The sequence below is a fragment of the Erpetoichthys calabaricus genome, chromosome 14 (assembly GCF_900747795.2).
Source record: "Erpetoichthys calabaricus chromosome 14, fErpCal1.3, whole genome shotgun sequence".
NCBI lineage: Eukaryota > Metazoa > Chordata > Cladistia > Polypteriformes > Polypteridae > Erpetoichthys > Erpetoichthys calabaricus.
Genome location: NC_041407.2, coordinates 9,156,032 through 9,177,424, shown reverse-complemented (window position 1 = coordinate 9,177,424; position 21,393 = coordinate 9,156,032). Strand labels below are relative to the sequence as shown.

General features: G+C 43.3%; 1 protein-coding gene across 14 annotated transcripts in view; it reads left to right on the top strand.

The window, feature by feature from the left end:
- cacna1g (calcium channel, voltage-dependent, T type, alpha 1G subunit) overlaps positions 1-21,393 on the top strand; it is a 453,630-nt gene that overhangs the window by 360,877 nt on the left and 71,360 nt on the right. For all 14 annotated transcript variants that reach the window (XM_051936495.1, XM_051936491.1, XM_051936490.1 and 11 more), the window contains 5 exons: positions 3,774-3,842; positions 5,638-5,822; positions 17,767-17,893; positions 18,125-18,250; positions 21,108-21,197. In XM_051936495.1, the coding sequence (XP_051792455.1) occupies positions 3,774-3,842; positions 5,638-5,822; positions 17,767-17,893; positions 18,125-18,250; positions 21,108-21,197 (597 nt within the window). The remainder of the gene's footprint in view (positions 1-3,773; positions 3,843-5,637; positions 5,823-17,766; positions 17,894-18,124; positions 18,251-21,107; positions 21,198-21,393) is intronic.

Genomic DNA, 21,393 nt, shown 5'->3' with positions numbered 1-21,393 from the left:
TACTGCGTGAAGAGTCTGAATACTTGTGTCAATGGGATTGTAGCACAAGGCTGCGAGATAACAGAAAGTGTACAAAGTGAAGGGTCTGAGAATTTTCTGAATGCACCGTAAGCCCTCCATGTAAGGTCAGCAGTTCAATCTTCACTTGGCAGCACCCAGGCAACAAGCAGTTAAATACAGTGGCTGTTTTAAAGAGATGATTTTAGTTGCAGAAAGTGGACAAAAGAGAAGTCACAGGGACAGCTTGAATAACTCACAATAGCAAATATGCAGACAGTGTAGAGAGAGAAGAGACAAATGACAGGCCTGCAGGCGTACGCGCCTCACGTGAACTCATCGAGTCTGTTTAGAGCTCGCGGCTCTCAGGAATGGACAGTAGCACCTATCGGCTTTATCACTTCGGCTGTTTATGTAGCAGATTCCAAAAAGAGGGGAGTAGACTAAAGAATGCAGAGGTTCCTTGAGTGAATGAGTTGCTGTAGACTTTGTTTAGAGAAATAATGCTGTTCACTAAGGTGCACCAAACGGAAGCTCAGAGAACTTCAGCGTGAGGGGGGACACTGAGGGATCTTCATTTTGTTAGCCATTGAATAGGAGAAGTACAAGAGTGGACACCTTGAGCCCAGCCCGATCCCCCAGATATGGTTCTTATTCACTAAACCATGCCGGATAAGTCCACCTAACAAAGCCTTGATCGTAATCTCGACAGAGAGTGACTAAGAAAACACAATAAACACTTGAGTGTGCTTGAGAACTCAAGTCAGTAATGAATTAAAAATGAAGAAAATAACCAAGGGTCAAGAAAGGGGCAACATCAGAAAATCATTCGTTTTTGGGGAGACCCCATGGTTAAGGATACAAATAGATACAGTGAACTTAAAAGGTCATTTTTCACACACTTAATTGTGTTGTACGTTTATTTTAAATGGATACATTTGCCAGTTTTGCCTATCATTCAACACTCAATAACCCATAATGACGAAGTGAAAACATGTCATGAGGAAGGTTTGTAAATTTATTTAAAGTCAGAAATGGAAATCTCTCATTCATAGAAGTATCCAGACCCTTAATTCAGGACTTTTTAGAAGTCCCTTTAGCAGCATTTCCACCTTCGAGTTCTCTTGGGTAAGTCTCCACAAGCTTTGTACACCTGCATTTGTGCAGTTTAGCCCATTCTTTTTGGCAGATCCTCTTAGGTTCCATTAGATTGGACTGGAAATGTCTGTAAACAGCCATCTTCAGGTCTCTCCACACATGTTTAGGTTTGGGCTTTGGCTGGGCCACTCAAGGACAGATGGAGACTTGACCTGAAGCCACTCCAGTGTTGTCTTGGTTGTATGCTTTGGGTCGTTATTGTGCTGAATGGTGAACCATAGCCCCTGTCTGAGGTGGTGTGCACTCTGGAGAAGGACTCCTCTGCATTTGGCTGCATTCACCCTTCCCTTAATTCTGACCAGTCTGCCTGCCCCTGCACCCCCATAGCACCATTGAGTTGGCATTAGGCAGGTGACGAACAGTGCCTGGTGCTCTTCACCAGAAATAGTATGTAGAGTTCTGCCCAAAGAGTTCAATTTTGTTCATCTCATGCTGTTAAAGTCCTTTTAACTATCATATGCCTTTTACTCACGAGTGACTCCCATCTAGCCATTCTACCATAAATGCTTGATTGATGGAGTGCTGCTGAGATGGTTGCCCTTCTTACAGGTTCTCCCATCTCAGCAGATGACTTCTGAAGCTGTTAAATTGACAATTGGGTTCTTGCTCACCTCCCTGACCAAGGTTCTTCTTGTCCAGTCACTTGGTTTGGCCTAAACGTCAACTCTAGGAAGACTCCTGGTGGTTCCAAACTTCTTCCATTTCACAATCATTGAGGCCACTGCACTCCTGGGAACTGTCAGAGCTCCAGAATGATTTTATCTCCTTGCCCTGATCTGTGCCTCACCAGAGTTTGATCAAGGAGACCTACAGAGAGTTTCTTGAACTTCCCAGCTTGGTTTTTGTGCTCACATGCAATGCGAATTGTGGACCTTTTATCCACAGGTACATATGTGCCATTGTAAATGATGTCCAATCAGAAATGAGAGATTTCATTATTTGACTTTTAATACATTTGTAAACCTTTCTGAAAACACATTCTCACTTTGTCATTATGGGAATCTGAGTGAAGATTGATGGGCAGAAACGTCACATTTATCCACTTAAAATTAAATCTACAACACGATAAAGTGTGCAGGAAATGACGGGGCCAGAAGACTTTCTGAATCCACTGTACAAAAAGTGCCAACAAAATCCACCGGTGGCCTCAGCCTGGAATTTATCATCCTGCTTTATCATGTTAGGGTTGAATTCATGGATGGACTGCAAGTGTTTTCTAAATTTACATCTCTTTTTGGCACTTTCACTGTTTTTGTTTTCTGGCTTTATTTTGTTAATTGCTATAAATAGAAGTGCTATAGAGAGCTGGTAGGAAGCTGGCTGTTTCTTTTGTTTCAGATTTAACTCCTAATTACGGAAGCTCATAGATATTAATAGTGGCAGAGGTACAAATCTCTTACTGAGAAGACCACGACCTTCACATATGATCGCTTCCCCGGCAGTCTTTCTCTTCCTGCTAGCTGCCCTCTTTTTCCACCCAGATGCCATCAAGCTCTCTTATGACCTTCGTCTTGGCCACACTTTAAGTATTCTGTATGAATGGGTACAAATCCTGCAAACACTCTGTGATTACCTGCCTCAGTGCAGTGTAACTCTGCATTATTGCCTTTTATTTCCTGTATATGTTACATATCTGTGGTCCGTTATATATGCCATTATGTGGTAGTAAGCTTTGGTAGCAACCAAAGGGAAGAGATTGTAGGTGCTGTAAAAAGAAGACACAACAAGCATAAAGGGTTGGGGTTTTCCGGCCCCGTATACTGTAAATAATAAATCCTGGTCAGAAAAATTGTTCATAACAATATGTATCAGACAACAAGATGGCAGACTGGGGGAATCTTTATGGAGAGGGGCCGGAAATGAAAGTGAAGGCTGCTGGGAAGGTACCAAGATGGATGCTGGGATGTTGACGTCATCAGGGGTCGACAGAGGGAATGCGGAAGTGATATTGCGTGGTTAGTTACTGGAGGCGACTTCATGGCGGTGGTGTTTCTTTCTTTCTGCCGAAAACAAAGAGAGAGAGGTTAGTGCTCCGCCATTCCCTTCTGGCCTGCGGTTTCACGTAACAGTTTGGGTCCTTCCCTGGCTCCCTAAGCGCGCGTGCGTGACAGTGCACAAGAAATGAGTTTCCTGCACAGCAGTCCATGATAGTGTGACAAACCTCAGTAGAGATGCCACTTGTCCTGACCAAGGGGAATGAAGCATGAGCTCCACCAGCAGGAATTGTACCTGATAATGGCGGCAACACAAAACCAAAGTCCTCATACAAAGCTCTGTATTTTCTGGCCACTCGAGTCTCAGTAGTAAATGACAGAATGAAAACAGATCCAAACCGGATCTGGCGGGGCTACCATTTCTCTATTTCCCACTTGTAAGCAACTGTGTGGGGTTAAAAAAAATAACATGGAGAAGGAGTCCATGGCAATTCTTGAAAGTCCATTTGAGACCTGAAGTGGAAGCTGCATGTCCGTGCTGACTGGATACGTTTCCTTTGCGTTTTCTGCATTGAGCTTCTGCTGTGTTACCCTTCTATGACATTTTGTCCCCCAATGAGAATTCCCTCAGTTGCCTTGTGTGCCCATCTGAGGGTCTCTCTCTTTCTCACTTGTTCTCTACAGGAGAGATTTTTCCTGACGCTGTCCAACTACATCTTCACGGTGGTCTTTCTCACCGAGATGACAGTAAAGGTAAGACACGTTCTCTGTTGTTTTTACATGATTCCGTGGGCATAACAGCCCTGTGCCTTTGAGCCCTCTTTATTAATCCTTCATGATTATGTTTTAGCTCCAAGTGGTCTGATTTTATAAACCCAGTCTTGTTATTTAGTGTTTAATAACAGCCAAACACTTGCCTCCTTGCAGTGCCGCTCACTGGGGAGAGTTGATAACTTGCTCAATTAATAAGATAACAGGCTGATTATTTATTAAATAAGCCCAGGGTTATTGAGGCCTGCGATTAAAACGGCTCTGCTGAACTGATCAGGATATGCAGCGTGAACTTCCTTAGCCATCCTTCTTCTAGACAGGATGAATGAGGAGAGTGTTGTGAAGAGCAACTTTCTGTTTAGCCTTCTAATATTCATGCTATACGTGGAAGAGTGAGCTGCTCAAAAATTAGGGTTAGGGTTAGGGTTAGTGTCTGTCTGTATCTTGTTTGTTTCGGTCAAACCCTTCCATGCTGGGTAAGGGCTAAAGTGGCCTTGTTGTTTTATTCAGATATCCCAGACCACGATTTGAATCATTTTGGAATAATGATTTTCAGCGCGTGTGCATCTGTGTCATACTGAAAACTCAAAATAACATGGCCTAAATGAAACCTGGCACACTTATTACCATTATAATGTCTCCCTTCTGCCATTCCAGTCCAAGAAGCTAGAATGCAGTCCACAAACAGCTCCCCTCTTTTCTCAATGACAACAATCTACTAGATCTTCTTCAAGCTGGATTCCGCTAGGGCGACTCTATCAAGAATCAGTCGGAACTGCTCTTAGATCTGCTTGAGCTTCTCTCTCCTCCGCCCTTTTTCCTTTCCTTCAAGAAGACTTTCTTCTGCCTCTGTCTGTTTGTGCTCTTGTGAGATGTGCCGAGGTTGAACAATGCTTCTCCATTGTTGCTCAAGGCTGTGGAATGATCTCCCTTTGGCTAGTCTAAACTGCACCCAATTTTCTCCTGTTTAGGTGTCTTTTGAAAACGTACCTCTTCATTAAATACTTTGGGACTGCTCTCCGGGACAGCTGCTGTTGGACTCATGGAGTTGAGGAACTTTATTTGTGTCTTAGTTTAGCTGCACATGTCATTATATAGCAGCAGTGCGACTCCCTCTTGCTTGTTTTTTTTTATCTTGTTCTCACTTCGCACCTTCTAATCTTTCTTGTATGTATTATAACTGGCTTTATAAGTTGCCTCAGATAAAGGTGTCTGATAAATTAACAACAATAATAATCTACTATATTAGGTCTATGTGTGTGTGTGTGGTCCATCAAAGCAATCTGATTGGTTAGTTTGGCTTTGGTGACACGTCTGAAAGAAGAAGCGTGAGTGAGAGACACACACGGAGGAGTAAAGGCATAGGAGGCACACTGAGAGTCACCTTCAAAGACAGGAAATTTAAAAAAGGTCTCGAAATGACAGAATCCGACTATCAGGCTTTACAGAAATGTGCTTGACATCAAGTGTGCCGGGCAAGGGAGATTCAGACACATGAGGATACAAAGGAAAGGTGCTGAAGGTACACATGAGGCTCAAGATATCAAATATTTTGTAATGTATTCTATTACCTGTCTTCAACAGGTGACAAGCAAATAAAAATATACTAGAAATCCATGGGATTTTTCTCTACAAATATAATGAATGTATAAGTAAATAAAAATGTTTAGCTGCTGTTATGCTGATGGACTATCAAGGCAGAAAGGTCGACTTTAATGCACATTTGATTTTCTTTGTGCTCAGTCCTACCTCTAACAGCATTTGCATCTGTTTGTAGGTGGTAGCCATGGGCTGGTGTTTTGGGGAAAGAACATATCTGAAGAGTAGCTGGAACATCCTGGATGGTGTACTTGTCTTCATATCAGTCATCGACATCCTCGTCTCCATGATCTCCAACAGTGGAACAAAGATCTTGGGAATGCTGAGAGTCCTGCGGCTTCTGCGCACCCTGCGGCCCCTCCGGTAAGCATTCTGCTTGTTCGACATTTCAATGCCAAGACTTCAGTGAGCTTTAAAAAGTGAGTTGTGGTAGGAATTGTGCTGCTCAGGACACAGGGGTCCTGTGGTTCCGCTCTTTTTGCTTTCTTGTGCTTTGAAACTCCCAAAATAGCCAAAGGCTAAAAGTCAAAATACTCACAAAAACCAAATGTCTACATGCTTGAGATACAAACTAACAAAAGGAAAGTCGACCTGAAGATACAAGAGCAAAGGGGGCAGACAACACAGAGAAAACAGTCCGTGCCTTGGCCGTTAGCCTGGGTCTCTGATGGCGGTCCTATTAGCCAGAAAGCTCTGCCCCTTAGAGGAAAGAAAAGGAATTGAAGGACAATACAATATGAGAAAATAATTGACAAAGAACAAGGTCAGTAAAAAACAAACATATAATAAAAACATGGAAAAAAACAGAATCTTTAACGGATGTGAGACAGTGAGACAGACTCTTAAAACGAGTTTGGAATTGGTGGAGATGAACCAGCAGCGAGAATAAGAACTCGTCTCATAATTTCCGTGTTAGCTCAGGTTAGCTCAAACTTCCTGTCTTGGCCCCTTTTTTGGTTCATCATTGCTGTTTTTAAACAAATGAAGGAAGAAAAGTGCAAAAAAGGTTTGGGATGCAAGGGCTGACATCACTTATGAACCTATAGTAGGCTAAAAGTGACAATAGAAATTTTAAATGAAACAAAAAGCCATGGTGTGAGACCTCCGCTGTCTGCCGCTGTTGGTCTAGCAAGTCACGTTCACTTCCAGTTGGTGTTTTCTTTTAGAATCTGAGAGGTGAAAGGGGTGGGGTCGATGGGGCGTGGCCAGGGGGCGGAGTCAGGGCTCTCTTCTTTCAGATCTTTGTCTTGTTGGCTTTGGTAACAAAAGAAAAGAAAAGGCAGGTGAGCAGATGTGTAACCTCCAAACCCTTCCTCAGTGTACCCTCAAAACTGGTTCCTGTAAGTGACATGACGTGCGCCAGATGCACCCTTGGACCCTTTCACTTGTTTTACATTTTCTTATGTTGCAGTTTGTGCTTAAATCATTTAAATTCATTTATCGGCCATCAGGCAACACTTTATACCCCAAAATGACAAAGTGAAACCAGGATTTCAGAATTTTTTTAGAAATTTATTCAAATTAAAAAATGTAAATATCCCAATGATACAAGAATATTTGCTTTGGCTCAGGTGCATTCCAATTCAATTGATAATTGTTCAGATGTTCCTACAGACTGTTTAAAGTCCACCTGTGGCCAATTCAGTTGGTTGGACTTGATTAGGAAAGACACACAGCTGTCTATAGAAGGTCCCTGAGTAAAATCAGGCCATGAGGTCGAAGGAATCCCCTGCAATGCTTAGAGACAGGCTTGTGTCGAGGTGCAGATCTGGGGAAGGCCAAAACAAATTCCCCCAGCGCTGCAGCACTGTGGGCTCTCAAGGGCACAGCTGATATAATTTTATGATATTATATAATTTTTCAATTTTCTAACCACGACTCTTCCTAGAGTCCTTGAGATGGTCACCTACCAAACTGAGTAACTGTGGGGAAAGGGCCAGAGAGGTGAACAAGAGCCAGACGGTCACTCTAGCTGAGCTCTAGAGCACCTGTGTGGAGATGAGAGAACCTTCAAGAAAGACAACCATCACTACAATCCTTCACCAATCAGGCCTTTATGATAGAGTGGCCAGATAGAAGCCTCTCCTCAGTAAAAGACACATGGAAGCCTGTTTGGAATTTACAAAAGGGCAACTAAAGGACTCTCAAACTGTGTTAAACAAGGTCCTCTGGTGTGATGAGTGTCATGTCTGAAGAAAACCATGCACTGCTCATCACCTGAGCAATACCACTGCAGTGGTGAAGCATGGTGGTAGCAGCATCATCCTGTGGGGTTGTTATACAGCATAAGGGACTGGGAGACTAGAATGGGTTGAGTGAAAGCTGAACGGAGCAAAGTATAGAAATACCCTTAATAAAGACCTGCTTCAGAGTGCTCTGGACCTAAAACCGGGCTGAAGGTTCACCTCCACACAGAACACTGACCCAAAGTATACAGCAAAGATAACACAGGAATTTCTTAGTGACAGCCACGAGAGTGTCCTTGAGGGCCCGGTCAGAGCCCAGGCACGAACCCAACTGAGCCTTGACAGTAGCTCTCCACCGATTGTCTCCATCCAGCCTGACAGATCTTGAGAAGATCTGTGGAGAAGAATGGCAGAAAATCCCCAAATCCTGGTGTGTGAAGTTTCTCACATCAGACCAAGAAGACTTGAAATGTCTTCTTGGGATTGCTGCCAAAGGGGCATCATCTAAAATGGAGTAAACCGTCTTGAGTACTTGTGCCACTGGGATATTTCAGTTTTTAATTTTAATAAATTTGCAAATATTTCAAAAATCCTGTTTTCACTTTGTCATTCTGGGGTACTCAGTGTTTCTTGATGACAGAAAAAATGAATTCAAATGAATTCAGCACAAGGCTGCAACATCACAAAATGTCAAAAAGTGAAGGGGTCTGAAGACTTTATGAATCGACCGTAAACTACTGTGCAGCATATTAATTATGATATTAATACCATCATCAATAGTCTTTGTTATATTATTTTTATTGTTATTCACGTGAGATACGGAATAACCATGGTAATAAATTGCACATATTTTTAACACTTAAAGTTATGCATTAGCAGAGCACACCTTCTGGAAATTCACAGGCAGACCCCAATTCTTACTTTGCCCAGTGGAGCAAGTTTATCAAAAAGTGAACATCCAGACGCTCCCGAAGAGAAAAGGGGGCTTCTGTCATCAAATGCCAGCTCCAAATGGCTCTTCTGTCAATACTCGATTAAGGAAGCTGTCAGTTTTTCATGCGTTGCGAAAGCCTTTAGCGACACCAGCTCACTAATTTAACTTACATTTAATGGAGGTTAATCAAGTCAATTTTAAAATTCTGCTGCACCCTGCTTTGTTTACTTTTTGTAGATAATTAATCAAAATTTAAGATATCCAGAGGGAAGGAGCAATCTGTGCTGCCTCTGAGAGATGCGTCTTCATCCATCACTTCAATTGTGAGGTTGCGCATGGCAGACTCTTCAGTTAATGTTCGCCAAGTCCATGTGCTCCTTCAAAGGCCGTGTCTGGTTAAAGAGTTGGGTATCTCAGGAAGGTCAGTTGCTCCGCAGCTTCGGCCTCATCAAGAGGCCTTTGGGACTTCTGAGGTTAAAAACCTCCAAGTGAAATGTTGATTTATTTTTGTGGTTGCCAGTGATGATTTTCAGGCCCACAAGAGTAAATTACATTGGATTCAGCAAGAACACAGGCCCCTTCACTTTCTGTACGCTTTAGTGTGTTGTAAATTTAGTTTAATTGGATACTTTTGACATTTTTGTCCAGCATTGTACACTCTGTAACCCATAATGACGTTTTCAGAAACGTTTGAAAATGTATTAAACGTCAAGAACTGAAATCTCTCCTTCATAGAAATATTCAGACCCTTAATTCAGTACTTTGTAGAAGCCCCAATTCCAGCTTCATGTCTTTTTGGCGAAGTCTGTACAAGCTTTGCACACCTGGATTTGGGCAGCAGTTTATCTCATTCCTCCTGGCAGACCCTCTCAAGCTGCGTTAAATTGCATGGGAAGAGTCTGAAAACTGGCATCTTTGAGGCTCTGTGTGGTGGAAGTCTGGGCTTTGGCTGGGCCACTGAAGGATACTCAGAGAGAGACTTGTCACAAAGCCACCCCTGTATGCTTTGGGTCGTTGGTGAGCCATCACCCCAGTCTGAGGTGGTGTGCACTCTGGAGCAGGTGTTCTTTAAGGAGCTCTTGGTATTTGGCAGCATTCACCATTCTGTCAATTCTGACCTGTGCCCCCCATTCCCATCGCGTGATGCTGCCACCACCTTGCTACTTTGTAGGGATGGTGTTAGACAGGTGATGAGCTGTGCCTGGTCTTCACCAGATGTAGTGCTTGACATTCTGCCCAAACAGTTCAATTTCTGGCTCACTACACCAGACAATCTTTTTCGTTGTGCTCTCAGATTCCTTAAAATACTGTTAGCAAGCTCCCAGCAGTAGTTAGCCACTCTACCATACACACCTGATTGATGGAGTGCTGTGAGATGGTTGCCCTTCCAACAGGTTCTTCCATCTCAGCAAAAGACGTCTGTAGCTCTGTTAGAGGAGCTGTTGTTTCTTTGGTTGCCTCCTTGACCAAAGTCCTTCTTGCCTGGTTAAACACTTTGACCAGGCGACCAACTCTAGGAAGAGTCCTGATGATTGCAGACTTCTTCACCTTTGTGCTCCCGGGAACACTGAAAGCTTAGGAAATGTTTTTTCCCCTTGCTCTGGTCTTTGCCTCACCACAACTGGATTGCAGAGGCCTACAGAGAGGCCCTTGAACTTCATGACTTGGTTTTTGTCCTGACATGCAGTTTGAGTTGTGGACCCCTCTGTACAGAGGTACACGTGAGCCTCTCTAAATCAATTCAGTTGGCTACAAGTGAACTCCAGTCAAGTTCTGGACAAAATCTCAAGGAGAATTAAAGTAAACAGGAGGCACCGGAGCACAATGTTGGGTGCCACAGCAAAGGGTTTGAATACTTCTAGGAGTATATGAGAGATTTTAGGTTTTGATTTTTGATAAATTTGCAAACCTTCCTGAAAACATGTTTTCACTTTACCATTGTGGGTTCTTGAGTATTAACTAATGCTCAAAATTGGCCAAATGATCCGTTTCACATTAAATCTACCACACAATGAAGTGTGCAGATAGTAAAGAGGTCTGAATATTTATGAATTGTAGGGTGTGCTGTTGTGTCATTCTCCAAATCCAAATGAGCACCATGGAGGCCACAGGTATAAATACAAAGATTTTATTTTTTTAATAAAAGAGTAGGCAGTGACCTTGAGAGGAGCTGTGGTATTGTATGAGGAAGTCGGGAGTGGCAGAGAAGTACATAAGAGCTGTACAGGATATGTACGAGGGAAGTGTGACAGTGGTGAGGTCTGCAGTAGGAGTGACGAAGGGGGGATTACATCAGGGATCAGCTCTGAGCCCTTTCTTATTTGCAATGGTGATGGACAGGTTGACAGACGAGATTAGACAGGAGTCCTCGTGGACTGTGATGTTTGCTGATGACATTGTGATCTGTAGAGAGAGTAGGGAGCAGTTTGAGGAGACCCTGGAGAGGTGGAAATATAAGAGGAGAGGAATGAAGGTCAGTAGGGCCACCAAGACAGAATACATGTGTGTGAATGAAAGGGAGGTCAGAGGAATGGTGAGGATGAGGGGAGTAGAGCTGGTGAAGGTGGATGAGTTTAAATACTTGGGATCAACAGTACAGAGAATTGGGGATTGTGGAAGAGAAGTGAAAAAGAGAGTGCAGGCAGGGTGGAGTGGGTGGAGAAGAGTGTCAGGAGTGATTTGTGACAGACAGGTATCAGCGAGAGTGGAAGGGAAGGTCTACAGGACAGTACGGAGATCAGCTATGTTATATGGGCTGGAGATGGTGCCACAGGAGACAGAGCTGGAGGTGGCAGAGTTAAAGATGCTAACATTTGCACTGAGTGTGACGAGTATGGACAGGATTAGAAATGAGGACATTAGAGGGTCAGCTCAAGTTGGACGGTTGGGAGACAAAGTCAGAGAGGCGAGATGGCGTTGGTTTGGACATGTGTAGAGGAGAGATGAGGGGTATATTGGGAAAAGAATGCTAAGGATAGAGCTGACAGGGAAGAGGAAAAGAGGAAGGCCTAAGAGGAGGTTTATGGATGTGGTGAGAGAAGATATGAAGGTGATGGGTGTGACAGAACAAGATGCAGAGGACAGAAAAATATGGAAAGAGATGGTCTGCTATGGCAACCCCTAACAGGAGCAGACGAAAGAAGAAGAAGAAGGCAGTGACAAGAGTAGGCAGAACACAAAAGTACAAAGGCTTCTCAGGTTTTTCTTCTGGGAAAAAAAAAACCCCGCTATTCTTACAAGGGTCTCCTCTTGAGTTTTAGCAGAGATCTTGGCAAAGCCACACAGTAGGGTCAGATCTTCCAAATAATGTCTTGACATTGTTTTGGAATTTGAAAGTATTTGCACTATGTGTTCAGTAATATCTGGAGAAATGTATGGACAGTTGTTTGTGGTAATAAAACACTTTACTATGATTATGCAGTCCTTGCTTATGAATAGTTTTATTAGTTGTTTTAAATTATAAGCCCAAAGCCCTCCTGGGTCCAGCATATGCGTGGAGGAGCCCAACGACCCCATGGGGCACCTGTTCCACTTTGCCACACTCATAGTACAGGGTCCCTTTCTTCGTTCACTCCAGTTATTACACTCCTTCCCTTACACACTTGCCTCACTTTCTCCCACTGCTTCTGACTTTGCTCACTGGACTGGTGGGAATGGAGTGGCCACATGCCTAGTGCTCCCCGTTGTGATTAAGATGATTGAAAACAAGGAGAAAGCACAAATTCCCAAACAGGCTGATCTTAATATAATTAGTTTATTGACTGAGAAAATGGTAAAGTCAAGAAGTACAAAAATGATCCACGATCCAGGCCAAGTGATTCCCAAATAATCAACAGGGAATGAAGAGCTGTTATAACTATGAGTTCTAAAACTTATAAATTCCAAAAAATGGCAAAGGCACTTCCATTAATGCCCACTAGAGGGGAATATAGCGCCAAACCCCAGCTGGATAAATCGTCAAACACAGAAACTTCATAAAAATAAAAAAGGTTTTATTCTTCACAGGTCATATTGTGGAGATCCGAAGATCACAATGGCAAAATCGAGTTAACTGAAATGCAAAGCAATTCAAGCAAATAAACTCCAACAACAGAATCCCAAGGCAAAGTCTAAAAACAGAGCAGAAAGCCAAAAAAATACAAAAGGCCCGGTAAAAACACAGAACTCACCAAAACACCCCAGCCAGGTATTGTGGGAGATCCTCCACGTTTATACCAGGCAGTGATTGGCAGGTGGCTTCACCCACAAAACACATGGAACATAACCCAGGCAGCTTGCATACACAGACACAATGAAAACAAAGAATAATGCAAATATTCAACAAAAGTAACAATGTACAGGGTGAGGCAGAAAGGACGGACGTCTTTCAAATGGCTAGAACTCACCACTAGGTGGAGTGACAGATGTGCGGTAGGTGGCGTTAGGTTTGCGAAGTCTTAGCATTTTTTTATTTTATTTTTAGTTGAAGCCATGGAGCCATGGACGATAGAACACCGCATTTTTGCGTACGACTGTTTTGTCAAGAACAACCAATCTATTACCGCAGTTCAGCGTGAGTTTCGTTGCCATTTCAATATCCACAGAAATAAAGCTGTTCCCGCTCGTAACACTGTCCTACGCTGGGTTAAAGTACTTCGTACACTAATGAACAAAAGACCGCCGGGGGCTACATGAATTGCACGTACCCCTGAAAATGTGGAAAGCGTACGACTAGCCCTGCTGCGCAGTCCAAGTCGATCTGCTCGGAAGCATTCTTCTGAACTTGGCCTCAGTAATCGTTCGGTAAGGCGTATTTTGCATTTAGACCTGCATTTCCATCCTTACAAATTGGCTGTTGTGCAACAGTTGAAGGTCGGGGATTACGCACAGCGACTGAACTTTGCACACGAAATGGAAGCAATTTTTGATGACAACCTCATTTCCAGGTTTGGTGACATTCATTGGCCTCCTCGGCCCCCTGACTTATCCATGTGCAATTATTTCTTGTGGGGTCACCTTAAGGCACATGTATACGAGCATAAGCCCCATACATTGGAGGAACTGAAGGAAGCCATTCGCGTGAAAGTCGCCCAAATCGACAGAGTGATATTGAAAAGAGTGGAGGCCAACTTCTATGAACACCTTCAGAAATGCATCAGTGATAACAGACACCACATGGGAAATGTTGTTTTCCACACTTGATTTTGTCAAATGCTATTTCAATATGGACTCAAATCTTTCAATAAATTTCTTTGTAAGAAAAAAATAACAATTTTGTGATTTTGTAAAAGATGTCTGTCCTTTCTGCCTCACCCTGTATATAAAGGAATCAAAACTGAATAAAACAGACCTTAAACATGAAGTTGGAATCCTGGCTGAAACACCACAAAAGTGAGGCTAAGTATCAAAAGTCCTCAAAATGCAAAAGATCTTGTAATTCCAAAAAGGGCTAAAGGCCAAAAATACTCAAAAGGTTAAAAAGCTAAATACTCAATGAGACGAAATGCCGAAATACTCAAAAGCCAAAGACAGAGAAATCAACAAAACATCCAAAGGTGAAGCATGGTGGTGGCCACATCATGCTGTGGAGTTAGGGGCTGGGAGGCTAGAAGAGTTGAGGGAAAGCTGAACGGAGCAAAGTACTGAGATATCCTTAATGAAAACCTTCTCTGAACCTTAGAGTGAGCCAATGGTTGACCGTCCAACGGGACAATGACCCTAAGCACAAAGAAAAGACAACAATTTCCTTGAGTGGCCCAGCCTGAGCCCGGACTTGAAGCCAATTGAACATTTCTGGAGAGACCTGACAATAGCTGTCCACCGACAGCTGACGGAGCCTGAGAGGATCTTCAGAGAACAATGGCAGAAAACCCCCAAGTCCAGGTGTGTGAAGCTTGTCACATCAAACCCAAGAAGACTCCAGGCTGGAATCGCTGCCAAAGGAACCTAATAAATTTGCAAAAAAATTTCTAATATCCTGTTTCCGCTTTGTCGTTCTGAGGTGTTGAGTGTTGCTTGATGTGGGGAAACAATGAATTGAGATGATTTTAGCACAAGGCTGCAATACAACGAAATGTGGAAGAAGTGATGAGGTGTGAAGACTTTCTGAATCCACTGCATTTCTCTCCTGTTTATCAGGACAGTCTGAGGTCCTGCGTCTGTCCAGTAGACACCCCTGCTGGCTGACATATGGGTTACTACTACCTGTCCTGCCTTCTTCGTGATTAAGTTGAGCTTCACCCCTTACAAAGTTCTGTGGAAATCGAGCTTGCATGATGTCAGCTGGTGTCTCCAAAGTGCAGTAGAGGGGTCCTAAAGGCAAGCCCTCCCCACTCTTGCCTGGTCTTTTTGTTTTCATTTACATTTCTTTAATGACACCACCCTAGTACTACAAGGGAGGTCTTGAAAGAGAAATGAAGTAATAGCATCCGTGCTTCGAATGCAGCCCCCCTCGTCATTCCACCCTTTTCTCGCTGAAGGATAATTGCATGCTTGGGTTATTCTGTTTTTTTTTAGATAGGTGAAAAGGCAAATAGATTATTTTATGGAGAGTACCCTCACGAAGCCTGCAAATAATAGGACTGTTAGTTTTTGCATCGATTCATACCGAGTGCTGAAACGCTCAGCAGTCTCCCCTGTAAACGGGAAATTGCTGGCAAAGAGAATCATGGCATGCCGTTCTGTAGATGGCAGGCAGAGACGGTCGTCTTCAGAGAGTTGGAGTCGACATAACAGAAGGTGTCAGAGATTTGTTCAGCTCTTTAAAAACTTTACATTTCATGCTCTGTTGACAGAACACAGACGCCTATGCAGCCTGCCATGGAGAGCCAATTCTAAACGAGGCTATGCTACCCTCTGCTGGCCAGTTGTAAGCACTGCCCTGCCACAAAGTGTGTTAACAGCTAGTCAGTATCCACGCCCTCCAGTTTATCACATGCTGCTTTATAAAGGGCAATGCACCCATCTGAACCCCCAGATAAACTCCGCAAAACTGACAAGGATTCTGCCAGTGATATTGACTACTAAAGCATTAAGCCCTAGTTATACTTACCGTGTTAAGCTAGCGAGCACACTGACAGCTACCGAAATGGCATTTGTACTTGCAGGGGCTCATTCAATCAGCACATGGATATTCTCCTAGTCAGTAGGTGGCAGTGTTTGGTCAATGTGCTGGGTGCCACTGAAGATGGATGCAGCACCATCACATATCTTCTTTTGCTTAACAAAGAAGACAAAAAAGCATTATTCACTCCTAATGGGAAAACCAAGAATGGAACCAATGAAGCAGGTCATAATTCCAAGACTAGAGCCATTGTGGCCATTAAAATGGATAAAATGCTAAAAAGTGAACTTCAAATACCCCTTCAAGAATCTGCATTTTGGTTGGACTGCACCACAGCAATAAAATAAATTTCAAATGAAAACACTCAATTCATGAGTTCTGTCACTAACAGAATCACAGTGATAAGAGATCATTCACAACCTTCACAATGGAAAAATGTCACATCTGCCCTAAATCCAGCAGCTCGGGCACCAGGAGGACCGAGCCAAGCCTAGAAAGCTTCACCAAAAGTAAAATATGGACACAAGGCCCAGCAGTCTTCATGAAGCCACAACATGAATGACCAAAAAAGACTAAAGATGATCCAGAGATGAAAAACTATGAAGTTATCTTGACAAGTGCAGAAGATCTCAGCAAACCTGTAGATAATCTACTACTCAAGATGGCCACACTTAAAGAGAGAGGTGGCATGGCTTGTCAAGTTTAAAGAAAAACGTCATTTAAAAGATGTGGTGTGATTTGTCTACTTAAAGGATAAGTTTGGTATTTTTCAAGTCAAAAGTTATTTCTTCATAAAAATGGTGTACAGTACATGCATTTGCCATGCAAACTTGTGCTCTAAAATTATCTTTGCTTTCTATGAATTTCAAAAATATCTTGTCTGCTCTGGAGCTTTACAATTTAAGGTAAGGGGCATGGAGGAATAGCTTAAAAATGTACTAAATATGTCCATTTTTCAAGCAAAGACAGCTGTGGGATTGCCAGAAAAAAGCCCACGATGACAAGTGGAGAGTAAACCTCACACAAGAGCAACTGGGCGCAGCATTTGGACCAAGAATACTAGACACAAAGGGCATCAGGGGTGACCACTGTGTCACAATCAGTGTCATTTCTATTTGTATTTAGATAGATAGATAGATAGATAGATAGATAGATAGATAGATAGATAGATAGATAGATAGATAGATAGATAGATAGATAGATAGATAGATAGATAGATAGATAGATATTCATTTTGGTATAGTTGGCAGGATCGCAAAATTAGATAGATAGATAGATAGATAGATAGATAGATAGATAGATAGATAGATAGATAGATAGATAGATAGATAGATAGATAGATATTCATTTTGGTATAGTTGGCAGGATCGCAAAATTAGATAGATAGATAGATATTCATTTTGGTATAGTTGGCAGGATTGCAAAATTAGATAGATAGATAGATAGCTAGAGAGATAGATAGATAGATACTTTATTAACCCCAAGGGGAAATTCCCATTTATTCTCTCCTACCTTATTAACAAGAGATTTCTGAAGTACTGATTATTTATCGGGGTGCCATAACATGCCTAAAACACACTTTCCTCCCACATTCTACAGACATACACAGCAGGTAAATTTGCTGTATGTAAGCGGGTGTGCCCCCCAATCAAAGCCGGTCCATCCACCAGGTGACATAGCTGGCTGCCTAGGGTGTCGTTAACCAAGTGGCACAGTTTCTGAAAGTTAAGGGGCACACTCCCCGACATGCGCTCCAAACCCACTCCTCCACCTCTTTCCGTGCTTTGGACACCAATTGGCACTGTTTAGTCATATCGAGGGGCACATGCTCTAAACATGGAGGGGGACCCCACATGCCTAAGGCTCCATATGAGCTTCGCCTGGCACTGCCTCCAGTGGACTGGCATATCTTTCAAGATTGGATTCTGCCTCGTGGCTGGTTCTGCTGAAATGAGTCCATGGTTTCCATGACCCTGTACTGGTGAAAAGCAGCCCTGAAAATCAATGGACTGATGTGTGGTTGCACAGTTAATAACATTTGAATCTGAGCTATGAATTCAGAAATAGTTGTTATTTTCTTATTAAAACCCAGAAGAGTCCTTCCTTACCGTCATCTTATTTTTTTCCTCTTTCTTCTTTCTGTAGGGTGATCAGTCGAGCGCCAGGTCTGAAGCTGGTGGTGGAGACCCTCATATCCTCCTTGAAGCCCATTGGCAACATAGTTGTCATTTGCTGTGCCTTCTTTATCATCTTTGGCATCCTCGGAGTTCAGGTAGATGGGGACACTTTCTACTTGTCCTAAATGTTGTGGGAGTTGTACGAGAGGAGGCTCACAGTTTGCCCGCTGGCTTTTTTGGTTTCGCATTCTGTGCTTGTTGACTTTTTTTTAAAGCTCAATTGGGGCCTGATGACACTGGAGCCGCCCTGGCAGGGTCGGCCATGTAAGTCATGGGTCAAATCATACCTTTCTTTGTTTCTATCTTTCTTTCTTTGTTTCTGACAGCTTTTCAAAGGCAAGTTCTTTGTGTGCTTGGGAGAGGACACCAGCAACATAACCAACAAGTCGGACTGCCTCCAGGCGCATTACAAGTGGGTCCGCCACAAGTACAACTTTGACAACCTAGGCCAGGTCAGTGGTGTAAGAAAGGGCACAACCCGTTAGTGAAGTTTCTTTAAATTCCTGAGAGGCTAAGGATCTGTTTCTGTGTCCCCACTGAGAACGCTCTATGGAGCAGCACCCTGCATTATATGAGGCAGCCCAGGTGCTTGTGCAATACTCGCCTGGCCTTTTTGCATTCATTTACATTTCTTTGATGACACCATCCTGTATTTTTTGTGCACATGACATCTTTTTGCAATTTGCAAGGGATGTATTTAAAGAGGGCGGCACAGTGGTGCAGTGGTAGCGCTGCTGCCTTGCAGTAAGGAGACCCGGGTTCGCTTCCCAGGTCCTCCCAGCATTGAGTTGCATATTCTCCCCGTGTCTGTGTGGGTTTCCTCCCACAGTCCAAAGACATGCAGGTTAGGTGCATTGGCGATCCTACATTGTCCCCAGTGTGTGTGTGTGTGTGTGTGTGTCCTGCACTGGGTTGGCGCCCTGCCCAGGATTGGTTCCTGCCTTGTGCCCTGTGTTGGCTGGGATTGGCTCCAGCAGACCCCCGTGACCCTGTGTTCAGATTCAGCGGGTTGGATAATGGATGGATGGATGTCTTTAAAGAGAAATTAAGTAACAGCATCCATGTTTCTAATGCAGCCCCCGGAGGAAATGTAACAAACACAGTCTTCTCACAGATTATAGATCTGCATGCTTATTTCCAGATTTACAAAGATAAATCTTCTTTTGAGAAAAAATCTCCTGCCCATATAGCGCTATGCTCTGCCCTTAGTTACTTTTGGCATTTCTCATTTTCATGATTTTTAAACAGTAGACAAAGCTGAAATACCATGCATGTGTCCTGCAATTCAAATAAGGTCACCATCCCTCTTGAATGCCAGAAAAGGCAGCTAAAGGAGGTTGGCATCAGGATGGGCATCTGTTTACAAGTTTAGCCAGGGTACAAGGCAATAAATCATCCCAATATTCTAACCTCTGATGTGATGAATACATGAATCAATGTCTCACCTGCTGAGTAGAATGGTGAGGAACAAAGACTTGAAATGTTACAAAGGTGGTAAAAGGCAGCATTGACGTGAGACTAGAAATCAAATCAAATTTTATTTGTGTCGTTGAGTAGGGAAATAACACGGCCCAAAATTATGAAAAGTTGTCCTGTTTAATTACCTGATAACTGAACAAAAACAGCGTGTGATGGCACAATTTCAACAGTAGGGTCCAAGAGCAAAAGAAGAGAGCCGGGGTAGGCAAACTAGAGCCGTTCTTTGAGCAGGTCTTCTTGAACTGGATGGAGTTCTGTCTTGCAGTCAGCTCAATCCAACAATAGATGCCCTCTCCCAGGGAGCCAGGGCTTTATAGGGCTCTTGACTGGAAGGGGCGGAGTCAGTTGCCCTCACAGGGCATGTCCTCAGAGCTGTGGAGAGAAAGGGAGACGACATGGTTAGTGACAGTGACATAGACGAACTCAGAAGGTGCTCCTCTGGCGTTCATGCATGGCATTTGTCACATGCAAGTTTTACATGCAGTACAGTTGCTCAACTCCAATGGCTGTGCCTTTAAGAAGAATGTAAAGGGACAATAACAGTAATACATGACTTTATAAATATCAAAACTCTTTAACAGAATTATAAATAGTTGATAAATAATAGATAAAGAAATAATGCATGAGAGTAGGCCATCATGTAGCTTCAGACTCTTTCATTATTCACGATGTGGATGGACTGTGGACAGAAGCTCCACCTCAGTGTCTCAGCACAGGACTTCAGGCAGCCATAGTGTTTACCTGACCACAGCACAGAGGAGAGGCTGTTGTTGGGATGGCTGCTGTCGCTGTTCATGTTCTTTGTCCTGGTCCACCATCGCTTGGTGTACACGTCCTGGAAGTGCACACCCTGTGATGCATTCAGCTGACCACACCACTCTCTGCACAGCCTTGTGGTCCTGATGCATGCCGTTCCCAAACCAGGAAGTTATACTTCTGATGGTGGATTATAGAAGTTGTTTAGTATTTAGGAGGGCAGCCTGAAATCCCCGAGTCACCTGAGGTGCTCAAGGCTTTGTTGTGCCTTCTTTAGACAGAATGTTGTCAAATACAACACCAATGCTCTTGACTTGAGGGCGTGAAGGAATAAAGATGTTAGCATTTCCAAATTTTGAAAGGAGAATTTCAGACTTGGCACTCTTAAGCTCAAGCAGATGATGCGTCATCCAAACTTTAATATCATGGAGGCAACTAACCAAAGAGAACCTGAGGTGGATTTTGCAGAAGCATAAAGCTGGATGTCATCAGCACAACAATGAAACTGCTGTGATGATACATAATTGAACCAAGGAGGAGGAGGTAAGGGACGCAGTGCTGATCCCTGTGGCACACCATGGGTAGCAGATGGATTCTGAGAAATGATTTTATTCAGTTCAACAAATTAAAATCTATCAGTTGAGTGAGACTGAAACCATGAATAAGCAGTTATACCCAGTGAAGACAGGCAGCGTGTGAGAAATAGTGTCAAATGGTGAACTAAGATCAAGAAGGACAAGAATACTTAGTTATACTTAGGAAGTGGGAATCAGAAGATCTCTGAGCATCAATCAAAATGAGTCTGGTGTCCTCTGATGTTCTGGCTAAATTTCCCATCACGCCCTTGTCATTCTGGCCCCTGATTATCCCCTGCCTCTAGCTGGCTAATTATCCTAATAGCAGATGTGTGGCGAGCATACTGGCACAGTGGTGGTCATTAAAGTGGTTCCCCATTATCTGTCAGGCACCTTGAGTACCTTGAAAAGCGCAATCTAAATGTAATTAATTCATTAAATACACTGGAGCATGAGCAAACTGAACCCACTCAAAAGTTCCCTTGACTGTCTCTAACAGGCTCTGATGTCGCTCTTTGTGCTCGCCTCCAAAGACGGCTGGGTGGACATCATGTACGACGGCTTGGATGCAGTGGGGGTCGACCAGCAGGTATGTTGTTCTGTTGTCTTTTATCAAATGTGCAGCTCCCCATCCCAGGAACCTGTCCAGATTCCCAGAATCCATTCTGGTGGCTTATATAAAAATGGTTTCTTCTTCTGTTCTTCCAAAATGAAGCCTGTGTCTTGAGCAAGGGGTCTGAGGGCAAATGAAACAAAAAGGGATTTAGGGAAAATGACAGCAGGGC